The 19,649-nt window shown below is 44.6% G+C and overlaps 1 protein-coding gene across 3 annotated transcripts in view; it reads left to right on the forward strand.

Annotated features, from left to right (window-relative positions):
* Positions 1-11,489: 11,489 nt before the first annotated feature.
* The window catches only part of RNASEH2B (ribonuclease H2 subunit B), a 77,143-nt gene continuing 68,983 nt past the window's right edge, over positions 11,490-19,649 (forward strand). For 2 of the 3 annotated variants that reach the window (XM_055542210.1, XM_055542209.1), the window contains exon 1: positions 11,614-11,829. In XM_055542210.1, coding sequence (XP_055398185.1) covers positions 11,766-11,829 — 64 coding nt within the window. In that variant the 5' untranslated portion in view covers positions 11,614-11,765. Of the gene's footprint in view, positions 11,830-19,649 lie in introns of all 3 variants that reach the window. The other variant, XM_055542211.1, reaches the window with a different exon arrangement.

Raw genomic sequence — 19,649 nt, forward strand, 5'->3', positions numbered from 1 at the left:
AAAGAAGACCAAGAGACTGGAGTTGCAGGGACCTAGTAGGTAGTGGGCAGTGGCTTCCCTCGTGGCTCAGACGGTAAAGAATCTGCCTGCAGTGCAGGAGACCTGGGTTCAGTCTCTGGGTTGGGAAGATCCCCTGGAGGAGGGCATGGCAACTCACTCCAGTATTCTTGCCTAGAGAATTCCACGGACAGAGGAGCCTGGCGGGCTACAGTCCATGGGGTCACAAAGAGTCATACGTGACTGAGCTACTAACACACACACACACACACACACACACACACACACACACACACAGTGGTGGGCTGGGGTTGGTTCATCTTGGCTTTGAATGCCAAGCTGAGGATTTTAAATTTTGAAACATTGTTGGAAACCGCTGAAGGTGTTTAGGCAAGGCAGTGATTTGTTCAGGTTTTCATACCATCTGCATCAGTGCTCAAAAGCATAAGTGGCTAGTGGCTACCCTAACAGAGAAAAACAGCTATAGAGCATTCCCATCATTGCAGAAAAATCTACTGGGTAACACTGTGGAAAAAATTGGCCACCCTTGCTGTGTGGTCAGTGGATTGGAGGGGACATATCCAGTGTACGATAAAACTTGAACCTATCCAGTGACAAATCTAAGAACTTTTTGCAGTGGCAAAAAAAAAAAAAAAAAAAATTTAAAGTACAACCTTGTTGAAAATGAATTCCGAGTTTTGAAAGGGCAATTTAACGGTTCAGAAAAGTACCAGTGCTAATACAATTATGTAAAGTTTAAAAATAAAATAAAATTTAAAAAAATAAAAAAAAAGCAAAGTACCAGTGCTTATATATTCATAAAACCAAGCTGTTCCCAAACATTTTGAAAAACTTTAAAAAGATTTTTGAGATCTAGTTCTAAAATCTGCACTGTTTTCTAAAACAACTATATCTAAACATTGGTCTGGAGATAATGAACAGAAATCTATTAGCAAATTTACTAATTAGGGTCATGTCTACACTTTTATGGAAACATTAAATGTTTGTTTATTTGAAGTAAAGTCTCTTTAGTCAGCTACCATAAATATTGGCTGCCTGTCAGAAATGATGTGCCCGAATTTCACATGTTTTACATTTCCTAATAGTGACCCAGCTCACACAATATTTTTATATGACTACAACTGTTATGAAAGCAGAGTATCTTATATATACATTGACTTTTGATTAATGAGCTAATGGTGGTTCCCTGTTGCAAGTCATTAGGCCTTATGTGTGTTCAGCCAAAGCTCACTCAGAGTTGACAAAGATGTTGATTATGTCATCCACATGCTAGGGTGTAGCCAGAACGATCACATTACCGATTAGCCATGCTCTTTTAACTGTACATTGCAACCCATTACTAGGTTGTAAAATCAACTTAGTCGATGTTACCAGGAATAAGGAAAAGAAACCTAATAGCCTAGATTTAGAGTCCACTGAACATTGATGTGTGTAAGTTTTGGTTCGTGTAATTTTTATTTATATGTGTGATGGCTTCATGCTGTAAAATATATTTCTTATTGTGGATGACAGTGGAAATATTTTGAGCAACACTGGGCTTTTCTGTTGTGTTTTTAGTTGCAACTATTCTTGATTGTTCTCCCCTTTTGCCTTTTCTTATCCTTTATCACACTCTTTTAGCTTTCCTTGGTCAGCCCTCTGGAGAATCCCATTTTACCTCTTCCCATGGCATATAAGGGCTTCCCTGGTGGCTCAGACGGTAAAGCCTCTGCCTGATCCAGGTTCAATCCCTGGGTCAGGAAGATCCCCAGGAGGAGGAAATGGCACCCCACTCCAGTACTCTTGCCTGGAAAATCCCATGGACGGAGGACCCTGGTAGGCTGCAGTCCATGGGGTCGCAAAGAGTTGGATGTGACTGAGCGACTTCACTTTCTTTCTTTCTGTCATATAGGTCCTCACTTCTCCATACTGTCTCCTGCTTCTCTTCCCCTTGCTCATTTCGGTCAAGCCACACAGCCTTCTTTGCTATCCTTTAATATGCCGTAAAAGCTGTAGGCTGGAGGTTTTGCACTGGTTGTTCCCTGTGCCTCCCCTTCCCGCAGATATATACACACCTAACTTCCTTTTCTCCTTCAGGTCTTTGCTCAAAGTTTACCTTCTTAATGAGGCTGACACTGACTGTTTTATTTAAAACTGCAACCCTCCTCGTCCTCATGAGCCCCTTGCCCTTCTGTACTTCTTTCCTACAGAGGACTAGCCCCCTTCTATTAAGAGTCGGACAGACTGAGCGACTTCACTTTCACTTTTCACTTTCATGCCTTGGAGAAGGAAATGGCAACCCACGCCAGTGTTCTTGCCTGGAGAATGCCAGGGACAGGGGAGCCTGGTGGGCTGCCGTCTCTGGGGTCGTACAGAGTCGGACACTACTGAAGTGACTTAGCAGCAGCAGCATTGCACTATAAAATCTATTTATTATGTGTGTTGTTTGTCTGTCTCCCTCCACTAGATGTAAAATACAGGAAGACAGGCATTTTTATTTATTTACTGATATCGCCCAAGGCACCAGAACAGTGTCTGAAACAGAGTAGGTATCAGTAATATTATAGAATTAATTTAGATTTGCCCATGCGGGGAGAGAGAGAGAGAGAATGAGAAGGACCAAGCATCAAAGTAACCAGGAGATTGCATGCCTGCTTAGTCGCTCAGTCATGTCCAACACTTTTGCGACCCATGGACTGTAGCTTGCCAGGCTCCTCTGTCCATGGCATTCTCCAAGCAAGAATATTGGAGTGGGTAGCCATTCCCTTGTCCAGGGGGGTCTTCCCAACCCAGGAATTGAATCCCGGTCTCCTGAATTGCAGGCAGATTCTTTACCATCTGAGTCACTAGGGAAGCCCCTAACCAGGAGATTGTTATTGCATTATTAGGTCATTTCCTGTCTTTTATCAAAACTTTCTGAACACTGATGCTTGTAAGCACTTTTAAAGGACAATTGCTTTATGACAGTCTTAAAGAATTGTTGTTTAGTCACTAAGTTGTTTCTGACTCTTTTGTGACCCTATGGACTGTAGCCCACCAGGCTCCTCCGCAAGGGATTTCCCTGGCAAGAGTACTGGAGTGGGTTACCATTTCCTTAAAGAATTAGGAATACTTAATAAACTAATGAAGAAGACTCTTAAGTTTTCAGCAACATTACATGGTCAATGTAACTACTAAAGTCAATATGAAATTGAATATTATTCTGTTGAAGATGCTGCAGTCCTTCCTTAAATAGTCAACCATTACTTATTTTTTCTTTTGAAAAAAATCAGGTGGAATTCACATTACTAAGAAAATTGTTAATCTTTTGCAACAGATCAGCCATATTTAGCAATTGCATTTCCTATTTTTTGCTAGTTTGACAGAATGAATTAATAAAGTATCACATTACTATTTGAAAAGTATTTTATTTGTAGGGAGAGAACAGCAGAAATGTACTGCTTAGATGTTATAAATGAATGTGTATCTTTTTGTTGTTCAGTCGCTCAGTCATGTCTGATTCTTTGTGACCCCATGGACTGCAGCATAACAGGCTTCCCTGTTCTTCACCATCTCCTGGAGCTTAAACTCATGTCCATTGAGTCTGTGATGCCATCCAACCATCTCGTTCTCTGTTGTCCCCTTCTCCTCCTCCTGCCTTCAATCTTTCCCAGCACCAAGGTTTTTTCTAATGAGTAAGCTCTTCACATCCTGTGGCCAAACTATTGGAGCTTGAGCTTCAGCATCAGTCCTTCCAATGAATATTCAGGATTGATTTCCGTTAAGCCTCTTAATTATGAGATCATCAGTAAAAGCTATCAGAACTAATCACATAGAACCAGAATGTTACTGTTTTAGTAGCTAGGAGGAAGCACAGAGTTTAAAAAAAAAACAACTAGAAATGAATAATATTGCTATTATCAAGCTAAAAATATTCACTGAACAATTTTTAAAAATAAATCAAAGTAGAAAAAAATTATTAAAGGACAACTGTGGTTAGATGTTAGTCACCAATCTTTTATTTTTATCATTCTTCTTAGTTGTAATCATGCCCTATATACAAGTTTGTATCCTGCTTTTGAAAATTAATATTTAACTGAAAAATAGCCAACATTTTGGCATTTCTCCATTTCTCCTTGTCAGATCACTCATAACCTAAAAGATACATCTCAAAAACTCTGCACTATATAAAATATTAAAAGCACATATAAAAGCAAAGTGGGAATAAATAGAACATCAAGTTACTGAAATTTTCTGAAGTGATTGCTTAGGCTGTCAGGAAGCAAAATATGTAATTATTCGACTGTCTGCTTCATTTGAGGAGTAGGAAATGGCAACCCACTCCAGTGTTCTTGCCTGGAGAATCCCATAGATGGAAGAGCCTGGCGGGCTACAGTCCATGGCCTCACAATGAGTCAGACACAACTGTGCAACTGACCTACGGCTTCACTGGAGCATGGCAGCCTAGCTCTATAGGTTGCAAAAGTACATTTTGGAGCTTAAATTGCCTGAATTTTCATACTACCTTAATTTTACATAAATATATGTAAGGTTTATGACTGTATGCACACACAGAGAGGAAATGTGTAAACACGGTGTCAAGCTCAAGTTTAGCCCAAGAACAACCTGCGGTCGATCAAGCAGATCCAATACTCAATCGCAGGAGGCAGAGCACAGGCCATGGGAAGTCAGGGGTGTTGAGTAGAAGGGGGCTGGGAGGAAGCTTGGGAGCGTTGGGCTCTGGTTGGGTGACCTGGGGAGGGTCTAAGGGCACAGGGATCCACTCTGGCTCTGGTCCTATGAGAAGGCAGGGCAGTTCTACCATTGGTGTCTCCTCTACAAGGAGGGGAAGCTGGGGGAGGATGAAGCAGTAATTGCAAAGAAGTAGCAGTCACTCATTTCGACTAGGAGAGGAGGTGTTCAGGATTTTGCAGGTCACCCAGTGACCTGTTTTTGTCTTTGCTTCCCCCAAATCGTGAAGCGGCCTTACTCTCTCATTTTATCGTGGTCTCAGGGCAGCCTTGTCTGATGCTGGTATGGTCCTGGGAGAGTCACGGGACCCAGGGGTGCCAGCTTTTGAATGTCTGAGGCTGCTGTTCTTTCTCTCTCAATAGCTTCAGTCATTCTTGTTTTATAACCGGCAGATCTCAGTTTTATATGTGGGTATTTGCATATAAGATATGCAGCCTTTTGCAACAAGTACGATCCTGTTGGGTTGGATAAGAGAGTGAATATAAGAGGAAATATTATCCCCAGAAAGAACAGCTCAGTACTACTCCTTGGTCTCCCATCTAAACAGTTGGCCCTTTTGAGAACTGATGCCCTTCTCCTCCCTATCTTTTGCTTGGGTACCACATTGCCTTCCTTGTTATCCCTAGATGAATGCTTGGCAACAGGACAAAAACACAGCAACAATCCTTTCTCAGGATAAAAGTGATGATAAACTAGGATTTTCATTCTCATTTTGTTTTGAAAGAAGAATTCTCATAAGTGTTTAATAATTTATAAGAGGAAAAGAATTTTATTTCATTATAAGTTCAGACTCTGTGTTCTGATCATCACTAACCATTGCTAGAGGTCACTGGACTCTGAACTGTCTTTAAAATTTTTTTCCCCAGTTCTTTTTTTTCTTCCACTAGAAAACAAACACTTCTTATTTCTGGTATTTAGAAGAGGTTTTTTTTTGTTTGTTTCCCTACTCAGAGGTATTAATGTTGCTGTTCCCTTCTTACTCCTTGGAGAATGACCTGTTGGTCTCTTTGTGTGTTGGTAAAATTAATTTATGGAATATTTTATGATATACTAAATACAATCACATTGTTCTTGCTTATAAAACAGGAATGCCACACTGACTTTTACCATAACTGCCTATCTATCCACATGCATGTCTACTCAGAAAATATTTGTGGGGCATATGCTATGTGCCCATACAGCTTTGCTCCAGGCATTGGGACACTAAGGAAGGAGGGAGGGGAGGCCAAGAGTCCAATGTCTGGGTTGGAATTCCTGCTCTGCCACTGCTGGGTAATTAGTTGACCTCGTTAAAGTTTACATTCTTTCTCTGTAAAATGTGGGGATCACACTGCTACTTCCCCTTAAGACCACTGGGAGGACTGAAAGAATCAGTTACATGTTCACTGCCGTGCTTGTCACAGTTAGTATGCGGTGAAAGTCATCTCCTTCTTTTTTTTTTTTTTGAGGATAAATTGTTGAATTATTAGATGTTGTCCTTCCTCAAGGAACTGACTGAAAGTCAGGCTCACTCCCTTGTAAGGGGGCATCTCACTCATTCATGAGGAGGGTGTTTGGAGAGAGGAAGAGGAGTCCTAATGAGAAGTGAGCCTGAGGGGTGAGGGTCCAGGCTAAGTGGAGAGTGAGAGAAAAGGCGGAGTTGAGAGCTTAGTCCTTAGTTATGTGTGTGTGTGTGTGTGTGTGTGTGTGTGTGTGTGTGTGTGTGTTAGTCACTCAGTAGTGTCCGACTCTTTGTGACCCCATGGACTGTAGCCTGCTAGGCTCCTCTGTCCATGGGATTTTCCAGGCAAGAATACTGGAGTGGGTTGCCATTTCCTTCTCCAGGGGATCTTCCCAACCCAGGGATTGAACCTGGGTCTCCTGCATTGCAGACAGACTCTTTACCATCTGAGCCACCAGGGAAGATTTAGTCCATAGTTGAGAGCAGCTCAGTTCCAACATTAGGGACACAGTGTCAAGTGCTGACAGAGAGCAGTTTCTTAGGACCTGCCAGACCGTGGTCAAGGCAGGGAGGGAGGGAAGCAGTGGAAACTGACGGGAGGGGCACGTGAGGACCAGATCTCATGGGCCATGTGTTCCAAGCTTAGGACCTTAGACTTTACCTTGAGGACAGTAGGAATCTGGAGCCCATCTGGAACATCACCACTTCCAAGAAGGTTGTTGTTCAGCCACCCAGTTGTGTCAGACTCTTCACCACCTGATGGGCTGTAGCACACCAGGCCTCCCTGGTGTCCCTCACCATCTCATGAGTTTACCCAAGTTCATGTCCTTTGCATCCAACCATCTCATCTTCTGACGCCCTCTTCTTCTCCTGCCCTCAGTCTTTCCCAGCATCAGGGTCTTTTCTAATGAGCCATCTCTTCACATCAGGAGGCCAAAGTAGTGGAGCTTCAGCTTCAGCATCAATCCTTCCAATGATTGGCATGTGAATGTGAAGTCGCTTAGTCGTGTACAACTCTTTGCAGCCCAATGGACTCTAGCCTACCAGGCTCCTCCGTCCATAGAATTTTCCAGGCAAGAGTACTGGAGTGGGTTGCCATTTCCTTCTCCAGGGGATCTTCCCAACCCAGAGATCGAACCTGGGTCTCCCACATGCGGGCAGACACTTTACCATCTGAGCCACCTCAGAATAATCCAATGATTATCCAGGGTTTATTTCCTTTAGGATTGACTGGTTTGATCTCCTTGCTGTCCAAGACAGCAAGGGTTCCAAGAAGGTACTTAACTAATTTTTTAATGGATAAATGAAATTGCATAGAGATGTTTGTTTCAGCACATTAAAAAAAAGAAAGTTTTCAAACTTGGACCTACAATGAATTATATTCTCATTCACAGGACATAGTGACAGTCATCCACATGCCCCTCCAACCCCTCTTTTGATATTTCTTGCCTTCTCATTCCTTATCCCATTCTTTTGCCATTTAAAGACACCCATTTCTTATGTGTTTGATATGTGGCCTTAAATATGCATGTATCCTTCTAAAAGATATGTTGTTTTATGTATTTTTAATTTACCGATATTTTTTTTCTGCCCTAAATCTTTTCCTACTTCTTTTTTTCCCTCTTGAAATAAAGCATCCACATTGCCATGTGTACATTAGTTCACTATGTATACCTCTAGTTCATTGCTTGGCTCAGTGGGTAAAGAATCTGCTTGCAGTGCAGGAGACTCAGGTTTGGTCCCTGGGTCAGGAAGATCTCCTGGAGGAGGGCATGGCAAACCCACTCTGGTATTCTTGCCTGGAGAATCCCATGGATAGAGGAGCCTGGTGGACTATAGTCTATGGGGTTGCAAAGAGTTGGACACGACTAAAGTGACTGAGCACAAACTCCCACTACATAGTCCATATATAGTATACATTATAGCATTGTTCAGAGTAACAATTTGAAATAACCTAAATACTGCAGATTAAGGAATGGGTGAGTAACCATGGTACATTAGCACTGTGAAATAGCCTGTCTCCAATGATGGTTCTGGATGCCATGGGAAAGGTATTTATGGCAATGTTAAAGGAGAAAAGCAGACAAAAATAGTTTTGTACTGTCCTTATTGCCAAATTCAAACTCAAATTGAAGAAAGTAGGGAAAACCACTAGACCATTCAGGTATGACCTAAATCAAATCCCTTATGATTATACAGTGGAAGTGAGAAATAGATTTAAGGGACTAGATCTGATAGATAGAGTGCCTGATGAACTATGGACAGAGGTTCATGACATTGTACAGGAGACAGGGATCAAGACCATCCCCATGGAAAAGAAATGCAAAAAAGCAAAATGGCTGTCTGGGGAGGCCTTACAAATAGCTGTGAAGAGAAGCGAAAAGCAAAGGAGAAAAGGAAAGATAAAAGCATCTGAATGCAGAATTCCAAAGAATAGCAAGAAGAGATAAGAAAGCCTTCCTCAGCGACCAATGCAAAGAAATAGAGGAAAACAACAGAATGGGAAAGACTAGAGATCTCTTCAAGAAAATTAGAGATACCAAGGGGACATTTCATGCAAAGATGGGCTCGATAAAGGACAGAAATGATATGGACCTAACAGAAGCAGAAGATATTAAGAAGAGGTGGCAAGAATACACAGAAGAACTGTACAAAAAAGATCTTCACAACCCAGATGATCACAATGGTGTGATCACTCACCTAGAGCCAGATATCCTGGAATGTGAAGTCAAGTGGGCCTTAGAAAGCATCACTACGAACAAAGCTAGTGGAGGTGATGGAATTCCAGTTGAGCTATTTCAAATCCTGAAAGATGATGCTGTGAAAGTGCTGCACTCAATATGCCAACAAAGTTGGGAAACTCAGCAGTGGCCACAGGACTGGAAAAGGTTTTCATTCCAATCCCAAAGAAAGTCAATGCCAAAGAATGTTCAAACTACTGCACAATTGCACTCAACTCACACACTAGTAAAGTAATGCTCAAAATTCTCCAAGCCAGGCTTCAGCAATATGTGAACCGTGAACTTCCAGATGTTCAAGCTGGTTTTAGAAAAGGCAGAGGAACCAGAAATCAAATTGCCAACATCCGCTGATTCATGGAAAAAGCAAGAGAGTTCCAGAAAAACATCTATTTCTGCTTTATTGACTATGCCAAAGCCTTTGACTGCATGGATCACAATAAACTGTGGAAAATTCTGAAAGAGATGGGAATACCAGACCACTTGACCTGCCTCTTGAGAAACCTATAAGCAGGTCAGGAAGCAACAGTTAGAAATGGACATGGAACAACAGACTGGTTCCAAACAGGAAAAGAAGGACCTCAAGGCTGTATACTGTCACCCTGCTTATTTAACTTCTATGCAGAGTACATCATGAGAAACGCTGGGCTGGAAGAAGCACAAGCTGGAATCAAGATTGCCGGGAGAAATATCAATAACCTCAGATATGCAGATGACACCATCCTTATGGCAGAAAGTGAAGAGGAACTCAAAAGCCTCTTGATGAAAGTGAAAGAGGAGAGTGAAAAAGTTGGCTTAAAGCTCAACATTCAGAAAACGAAGATCATGGCATCTGGTCCCATCACTTCATGGGACATAGATGGGGAAACAGTGGAAACAGTGTCAGACTTTCTTTTTGGGGGCTCCAAAATCACTGCAGATGGTGACTGCAGCCAAGAAATTAAAAGACGCTTACTCCTTGGAAGGAAAGTTATGACCAACTTAGATAGCATATTGAAAAGCAGAGACATTACTTTGCCAACAAAGGTCCATCTGGTCAAGGCTATGGTTTTTCCAGTGGTCATGTATGGATGTGAGAGTTGGACTGTGAAGAAGGCTGAGCGCCAAAGAATTGATGCTTTTAAACTGTGGTGTTGGAGAAGACTCTTGAGAGTCCCTTGGACTGCAAGGAGATCCAACCAGTCCATTCTAAAAGAGATCAGCCCTGGGTGTTCTTTGAAAGGAATGATGCTAAAGCTGAAACTCCAGTACTTTGGCCACCTCATGCAAAGAGTTGACTCATTGGAAAAGACTCTGATGCTGGGAGGGATTGGGGGCAGGAGGAGAAGGGGACGACAGAGGATGAGATGGCTGGATGGCATCACAGACTGGATGGACATGAGATTTAAGTGAACTCCGGGAGTTGGTGATGGACAGGGAGGCCTGGTGTGCTGCGATTCATGGGGTCGCAAAGAGTCGGACACGACTGAGCAACTGAACTGAACTGAACTGAATGTGAAAACAACCACATAAAAACACATATTCAAACAGCCAACGGCTGGGAAGGATCAGAGAAAGGTGAAGATAGCTCTAGAGCAATACCGCTCTGCTGCCTGCCCCAGAGCTGGCCTCCGGGTGCCCCTCCTCTACCAGAAAGGCTTCCTCTCTGCCAGGTGTTTCTTGCAGTCACCTTCAGTTGCATTTGTCTGCCCTGGTGGGGAATAGGATAGAAACAGAGAATCTTTTCAGAAGGCCGAGATGATCTAGTGCTACAGCATTTAACTATCTTCAAGATTAAACAAAAAACGTTAAGTGCCTTAAGAGTTATGCATATTACTCTTTCATTTGTGCAAAATAAGAGTAAGACACAGGAACTTGTTTGTGAATGGAAAAATTCTGGAAGAACAGATAAGAGACTGATAACAGTAATTACCCCGGCGGAGGGGGATTGGGGATCTGGGGTAGCAGGGTGTCAAACTTATTCTTAAGTATGAGACACACACTTGGTACCTTTTCTAAAACCGTGTACGATTAAAATTTTATTTTTGAGAACTTTAAATACGTAAATATCATGACTCTGACTTTGTAAACATCGCTTTTTAAAAATCTTGACTTTAACTCGTTACATATCAACGTCTTCCAAAACAACAACTGTACATTTTGGGCCTCAAACTGTGCCCCTCTTTGGAGTAATGAGGACTAACCACAATTTGAGGTCTGCTTTGCATGCATTTTGTCATGAATCACAAAGCACACCAGATTCTGGCATTAATTTCCACGCAGAATGCAAGCGCTGTCCAGAAACGTTGACGAGGAACAGCGGCAGAAGGATTCGGGTGTGACGGTTCTTGTCCTCAGGATGGATTTGCGCCAGGCTTTGCGCCCTGCCAGGTGTGCGCGCGTCCGCCAGCCTACTGGGGCGGCGAGGGTCAAGCCTCCGGGTGCCCTACGGCCCAGGGACCCGGCCTCGCCGCGATCTCCCCGGGGCTGAGCCCCGCCGCACGCGCGGAAGGCCCCTGGGAGCGCGGACGCGGAGCCTCGGGGCCCAGGCGACCCCGCCCCCGGGCCGCGTCACGGGGCGCCGCGGGTGAGCAGCTACCATTGGCCGAGCCGCGGAGGGGGGAGAGGCCGCGACCCTTCCCCGCCGGCGGGCGACGAGCCAGGGGGCCGGCAACCTGGGCCCGGCGCTCAATTTAAACTCTGAAATCGGGGCCGCTGGCGGACTCCGGAAACGAAACGACGTACGCCTGGCCGGCCGCGCGCCCCGGGCCCCGCCGCATTCCCGGAATCGACCCTTCTCCCGCCATTTGCCACCCGCCTTTCGCCGAGCCCGCGCTCCGAGGGCTGAGGCCCACGGCGGCCGGGAGCGGACGAGCGGCATGGCGCGCGGCGCGGACGGCGGGGACGGGGCTCGCGTCTGGCAGCACGTGTTCCTGCTCCCAGGTAACCACGCCGGCCCTGGGGCGGCGGCAGCGCGCGCGCGCGGCCCGGGCTCCTGCCCTGGGCGGCCAGGCCCGAGAACGCGCCAGGCGGGTTCTCGGCGACGGGGCGCGCCCCCTCTGGCCCGCGGTCCCTCGCGCGCAGGCGCGCGCGAATCCTGACTGTTCCCGAGTTAGCGCAGAGTATAGGGGCCGCCGACCCTGGCCCTGCCCCCGCGGCCGCCTGTGGGGGACCCGAGTGTCACCCGGAACACGTGGTTCCTCCTCTTGGTCACAGTGCCCTCGGTTGCGCTTTTTTTTTTTTTTTTCTTAAAAACCTGAGCCGGAAGCGCAAAAGCAGACCGAGTTGATTTTCCCGGTTCGGGTTCTTTGTGGGTCGGGTGGCCTGGAGGGAGCGGCGCAGGCTTGGGGAGGGCGGCGCGGGTTCAGGACCTGGGGGCCAGCGGCGAGGCCTGGAGGTGTCTGCTCTTGGGGTGTGATTTGGTATCTCCTAGTCGACAGTTGAGTTGGCTTAGCGTCTGAGCCTTACTAGATGGGAAGCTAGAATCCAATAGGTCCGCATTGACCTGAAGGCGGTACTGTCTTAACACTTTACCTGCACTGGGACATGCCTTGATTTGTGAGGCTGCATGGTGACGGGGGTTAGGACAAGGGTGATTCGGAGAGATTCAGGCAGGTAGCTAAGGATTGGAGCCAGCCTTGTCAGCCTCTCCAGGATGGTGACCACATCCAGGCCTGCAGGGGCTAGGGATGGTGGACATCAGTTGGCACCTATGATGGCATGAAGTGGCAGAATAAATGGAGTTTGGGACCAGGGAGTGCAAGCCAGAAAGTTTTGGCCTTTTCATAGGAGGATACATTGATTTGATGGCATAATTGAATATAGGAAAGCCCATTGTTCTCTGTATCTGATTTTGAGATGTAGCTCAGCAAATGCAGTATTTTCGCAGTAAATGAGACTCTGATGTCAGATGTAGTTGCCCAGTAATTTAGATTTTCATGTGTGCTTAGTTGCTCAGTCGTGCCCGACTCTGTGATCCCTTGCACTATAGCCTGCTAGGCTCCTCTGTCCATGGGGTTTTCCAGGCAAGAATACTAGAGTGGGTAATCATTTCCTTCTCCAGGGAATCTTCCTGACCCAGGGATGAAACCTGAATCTCTTATGTCTCCTACATTGGAGGCCGATTCTTTACCCTCTGAGCCATCAGGGAAGATTTTTATGATGGATATTGAAAATTATTACAGGATAATCTGTCAAGGATATTTTGTGTGTGTTTAACTTTTCTTCTCTTTGTAAAGAAGTATAACATACATATTGTTGTCCCTTTATAAATAAATATAACATATATATTGTTGTTTAATCACTTGGTCATGGCCGGTCCGACTCTTTGTGAACCCATGAACTGTAGCCCGCCAGGCTCCTCTGTCCATGGGATTTCCCAGACGAGAATACTGGAATGGGTTGCCATTTCCTCCTCTAGGGGATCTTCCCAACCCAGACCCAGATCATACCTGCCTCTCCTGCACTGGCAGGCAGATTCTTTACTGCTGAGCCACTTGGGAAGCCCATATACATATAGTAAAGCGTAAAACGTTTAAGTGTGCAAGTCAGTGAGCTTTTCATATGTATACACCCCTGTCACCATTCCACACATCAAGACCTAGAACTTACCCTGTGAGCTCCTCTTGCCTGTTCTAGATGACCTCAGTAACCTCCATGCTGACCTCTGTTACCAGATATTTGTTCTGCCTGTTTGGTCAAGCATGTGATTCTTAATCCCTTGCATCTTTTACTCAGCGTTACATCTGTGAGGCTCACCCGTAGTCTGTAGCAGTGGTCAGGTTTGTTGGTTCATTCGTGTTTTCCTCGCTGTGTCTATTTTATTGTATGCATTGTCATATTATTTTTTTCCACTACTGAGAATGGATGTTTGAATTATTTTTTCCTGGTTATAACTATTACGAGTTGCTGCTGCTGCTGCTAAGTCACTTAAGTCATGTCTGACTCTGTGCGACCCCATAGACGGCAGCCCACCAGGCTCCTCCATCCCTGGGATTCTCCAGACAAGAACACTGGAGTGAGTTGCCATTTCCCTCTCCAATGCATGAAAGTGAAAAGTGAAAGTGAAGTCGCTCAGTCGTGTCCGACTCTCTGCGACCCCATGGACTGCAGCCCACCAGGCTCCTCCTTCCCTGGGGTTCTCCAGACAAGAACACTGGAGTGGGTTGCCATTGCCTTCTCCGTATTACAAGTTAGACTTCTACAAACACTTTTATGAGGCTTTAAGTATCTGGATGTGGTCATTTCTCTGTGGTGCAAACCCAGGAGTGGAATTGCTGGCCCTGGATATTGTGTGTTTAGCTTTGGTAGACATTGCTCAACAGTTTTCCGAAGTGGTAGTACCGATTTATTCCCCCAGCTGTATGAGAGTTCCCCTTGCTCCACATCCTCACTGAAGATGTTTGTAGTTTGTGTAAGGCAAATTAATGCAAAATTCAGGGTTTTCATAGAGTCTAGTAAATAGTAAAGGGATGCCTGATACATGCTTTACAGTAGAAAATTTCTCTTCTCACTGTTAACATGTTATCTCAATGAGATTTTAATGGTGGGAACTCTAATCATGCAGAGTGCATAAAAATAATTCAGATATACATAATGGCTGAGAATAATTTGAGTTTCTTGTTCTATTTAATAAGTATTGAAATTTTCATTCTTAAATATGTTTGTATCCTCATAGTATTAAAATCTTTAAGATAATTAAATATTGATTGCATCCCTGAAATTCATCGGTTCAATATGTCTTCTTTCGGACCACAAGAATTTCAGTCCAGTTCCTGTTCAAAGCTGGGACTTACTGTGACCTTCAAACTCATTGGAGGAGGCTGAGCCAGCTGTTAAGAAACTGTTGAACAGTGTGGTCAGGCAGGCTGGCTCTGCAACACTTAGAACTTGAGCTTCTAGTGCCTGTAATTCTTCTAACTGGCCTTTACTGCCACCTGCAGGCTCTGGGAGTTACAGATACTGGTGGTGTGATAGTTACCTCTGCAACTGGGCTTCTCAAACTTGGGGGCATCAGTCACCTGGGGAACTGAACCCTGGAGAGTCTCGGACTCAGTAGGTCTGGGGGCAGAATGCGCATTTCTAACAAGTTACCCAGTGATGCCAATGCTGCTGGTCAGAGGTTCCACTAGGAACCACTGCAGGAGGCCAGCCCTAGGGAGCTGGATTGGGAGATAGACACAGCCAGCCTCAGGTTTGGCTGTCTTTATCTTTATGGTGGGTCAGAATTTCCACAGTCACAGGAGTACATGTAAGTACAGGGTATGAGTCTTCACAGACTTCTTGTTTTTTTCCAGTAGATGGAAAGTCCGCCCCAGTAAGTTATGCATTTGAGCGGAGGAGAACCATACCTACCACTGTTGGTTGGTTGGTCGCTAAGTCTACATTCAACTCTGTGACCCCCACGGACTGTAGCCTGCCAGGCTCCTCTGTCCATAGGGTTTTCAGGCAAGAATACTGGAGCAGGTTGCCTTTCCCTTCTCCAGGGGACCTTCCTGAACCAGGGATCAAACCCATGGCTCCTACCGCATCTCCTGCATTGCAGGTGGATTCTTTACCGCTGAGTCAGTGGGGAAGCCCATACCCTGCCATACGGCTGTAAGATATCCTTATATCTGAAAGGATACAGTAAAGGACATATTAAAAAGTACTAGTTAGGTCTCTCTGCTGCTAGTTTTCAGTTTGTCTGAGAAGTCCAGTATCCCAGAAAAACAAGAGCTGAAACTTGGGAGGGACACTTGTGAGGTAGTCAGATGTGGGGCCTTGATTTTTATAGGCCAGTGGAGACAGAACGGCCTCCTGTTTCAGCAAGGTAAGCGTTTCTTGCAGTTTGGGTTGGTCTTCAACATTTCTCCCACACGGCCTGGAACACTAGCTGGTTTCCACTTTGAGTTGCTATAAGAGACCGTGAACATCTCTACTTTTTGGAATAAGGTAGAAGTTTCCATCTCTCTTTGCTGCCCTAAAAGTAAATGTTTTAAGTTATATTTTTCTCTAGTCTAAGTTTTGTATGCTTGTCGGTCCTAGTAAGTTGGAGTGGATGCCAGCAGGAATGGATTCTTGTGAATGCAGGAGAGAGGACTGGGTGGACTGCTCCTGTGGATGAACTCTGTTACTTAGCCATCCCCAAGGAAACATGAAAGGGTTGGGAAACCCTAACGTTACATGAGGGAAAAAGAAAGTACAGAAATGATCTCAGGGATCTCAGGGATTACGCTGAAATCATGCCTTAGTCAGCCGCTGCCTGATTGGAGAGTTTCCAGGTCAAACTAGGGCTTCCCTGGTAGTTCAAATGGTGAAGAATCTGCCTATAATGCAGGAGACCTGGGTTTGATCTTTGGGCCAGGAAGATCCCCTGGAGAATGGAATGGCAACCCACTCCAGTATTCTTCCCTGGAATATCCTATGGACAGAGGAGCCTGGCAGGCTACAGTCCATGGGGTTATAAAGAGTCAGACATGACTGAGCGACTAACACTTTCACTTTCAGGTCAAACTGAACTTTGGATAACATCTTCAGCTGTAGACAAGTTTTGCAATAAAGTTATTTCCCTTTACTTTATGGAAATACACGTTTTAAAGTATTTTAGGTATTTGGTATTTTCCCCCCACAGATCGTATTAGCAATGCCAGCTTTTGGAGGGTAGATGACGGAGTGCTGTCTGGGAGATTATTCCAGGCCTGCCTGCCTTAGACATTCCAAGTACAGAAATGACCCTTGCATGTCAGGCGCCATGTTAATCACACATAGTAATGTCAGATGCGTCTCTCCAGAAGAAACACAAAAATAGATTTGTATGACTGCAAGCTTTAGAGCTATATTCTAATTAATGGATTAAAAAAGAAATTAAAAAGGAAAAGCGAATTTCCTATTATAATAATGGAGAAAATTTATATTAATATTACGTTTGATTAGAGACTCAGCTTTTTCTTACTAGGCCCACAAGAAACACCTCTTGTTTGAAAAGTAGAAGTTTAATGTGGCAAAGAAAGAATTACTGTAGACCCAAATGACTTTTCAGTGACCCTAAAAAAAATAAAAAGTTTTTTCCTCTTTTTACCTAAAGGCATATGGTTAGCCTCAGAAGAATGTAAACAGGTTATTTTGTTCTTTGTCAACACCGTTTGCATGTATGTATGTCTGTGCTTAGAATTACACCTTGTGGGCTGAAAGCTTCTCTACTTCCAGAAGAGCTTGATCACCTGGAGGCAACCTGTGTTAAGTTGGCCAGAGACAGGGAACCTGGTGGGTTCACGTGCTGACTTTCGACAGCTCCGAATCATTCAGCTCAGGTTCCTGGAAGATGCGTCATTTACTGAATAGTAAGGCCGATGGCCGTGAGGGAGTCTCTGAGTTTTCCAGCAGGGTGTGTTTAACATTTTCCACACAAATCCTCAATCTGGTTTTGACTTTATGAAACGTTTTTGGAGTTAACCCGGCTGACCTTTCTCAGATGACCGCTCACTGAACATGCTCCCCTTGCTCTCTGAGCACGTTCTGGAGTGAATGGACTCAATCAGTTGCCAGTCAGTATAATCCGGCGGTTTCCAGAGCTTGATCCGGTCCTGCTAGCAATTGTTCCAAAAGGCCTTGGATGTTTGTAGGTCAGGACTCAAGACTCCCACATATTTATCCTCCAGGGCAGAAAAGAATTCATAAAAGGAAAGTAAGACATGCTCATGATTTTTTTTTTTTTCACTTGAATAGCAGAATAGGGACTGCTTGGTTCCCCGCTATGCTCTGAGCATTAACCATCATGTTTTAAGAAACAAACAGTTCATCAACGTTCTCAAAAGCCTGGCTATAATAAAAACACACCTAAAAGTAGATGTATACTATTTATGAGCTCTGTGTCCTTGGAAAAACTGCTCGTTGTAAAGCCTCCATTTCCTCATCTCTGCAGTGGGGAGAATAGTACTGGTCTCACGGGGTTGTTGTCTGTTGGCTTGAATTAAATGTCAGCTCCCTCTTGCACCCCAAGCTGGGATGCAGACCTGGGACAGAGGAGGCATGCAATGAACATTTGCTGAAAGAACAAATGTCTTTCATTCTATTTCTCCCCACAGCCTTTGTCTTTGCTCATACTGTCCTTTTTCTTCCCTTTCTACTTCCATCCAAATTCTACCCCTTATTCAAGGCTTGGTTCACCTTTGTCTTCCCTGAAGCTAAGCCATTTGTGTGTATCACAAAATGAATTCCAGTGTTCTTTTTTCTATCTCTGCCTTGATTTCACTATTTATTCTTACTATCTAGTTACTGGATTCCTCAGTGAAATACTTAGCACTCTTTTGGGGTTACACAGCTTCTCTTCCTTTGAGTGCCCATGATTTGTGCCTGCCTGGACCCCTGAGCACTCTTTTTCACATGCTTTGCTTGGCAAAGAAACGTTGAAGAAATCTTATCTCTTTGACCCCGTGCAGGTGTCACGTCCTGCAGGAAGCCTGCCTTCTGGGCCTCTCCCAGCACCTGCACGTTGCATCGTGGTTGCTCAGTTTGTTGTCATTTATATATGAGTGTGTGTTGGGTGCCCAGTTCGTGCCTGTAGCTGGGGAGGATCCAGGCACTTTCTCCCCGGTGGCCCCATTAGTTCCTCAGTGGTAGGCTCGCCTCTGAAAGCACATATGCCGCCAGACCCTTCCAGCCTTTTTTTGTTCTGAGGTCCTTTATATGTACTTTTAAAATACCTTTAAAAGGAAGGGCCTTTCTGTTCTAGGTGTGATTGTTTGCTGAAGTGGAGTGAGCCCTCTGGTGAAAGGCTCCGACCCGCTCTGAGCCCGTTTTCTGCCTCCTGAGCCTGCAAGGATCCGGGCCATTGAAGGCTCTTCAGCCAGAGTCGATCCTCCTGTGAGGGCCTGATGTCCCCGCAGCTTTTGACAGGGCTCTCTGCCGTCTCCAGCTGCTCATTTAACCTCGGTTTTGACCATTTAACTCTTTATTTAACCACATTGTTCTCCAGTGTTGTTTTTTTTTTTTTCAATAACATTTTTTAAGTTAGGACGGTACATAGCCAGTGTAGAAATTTTACTAATGCAGAAAAATATACAGAAAAAAGGGATTTGTCCATCATCCAGCCACTCAAAAATAACAATTTTAGGAGTATTTTTTCTAACCTTTTTGTGTTGTTGGTGTCATAGAATAAATCCCAGTAGTATTTTTTCCCCTCATTTTTCTATTCCTGCTTTTCTTTCACTGTTTACTCTTATTTGCTAGAACAGTGATATAATACTCAGGGACATTGAGGTTACACAAGAGTACTCTGTGGCTCTGTGTACGATACTTCTCCATAGTATTAGGGAAAGATGGCTAGACTGATTTAATGCAGAGCTGTGTGTGTGTGTGCTGAGTCACTTCAGTCGTGTCCGACTCTTTGCGACTCTATGGACTGTAGCCCGCCAGGCTCCTCTGTCCATGGGATTCTCCAGGCAAGAATACTGAAGTGGGTTGCCATTCTCTTCTCCACGGCATCTTCTAGGGGGCCAAAATTTTTTTTTCCTTTTTTTTGAGAAAGACAGAAATTCAGTGACATGAATAAGCTGACAAAGAGAATCTGTAGGTCATACTTTGAGCATTGAAGAGGCTTGTGACGAGTTTATTTATACTGTAAGAAATCAACCAAATAAGAATTGTCCCTTTGCAGAGTAGGCAGTACATATTAGGAATGGATTATCTTTACGAGTGGACAAAGACAGAAAATTCAGTCAGATGCCAAAAGGGTGAAGATAAATTCACAGACCCGTAGTGAACATGTGGCCAGGCTAAGATGT

The sequence above is a fragment of the Bubalus kerabau genome, chromosome 12, assembly GCF_029407905.1.
Source record: "Bubalus kerabau isolate K-KA32 ecotype Philippines breed swamp buffalo chromosome 12, PCC_UOA_SB_1v2, whole genome shotgun sequence".
Classification (NCBI taxonomy): Eukaryota; Metazoa; Chordata; class Mammalia; order Artiodactyla; family Bovidae; genus Bubalus; species Bubalus kerabau.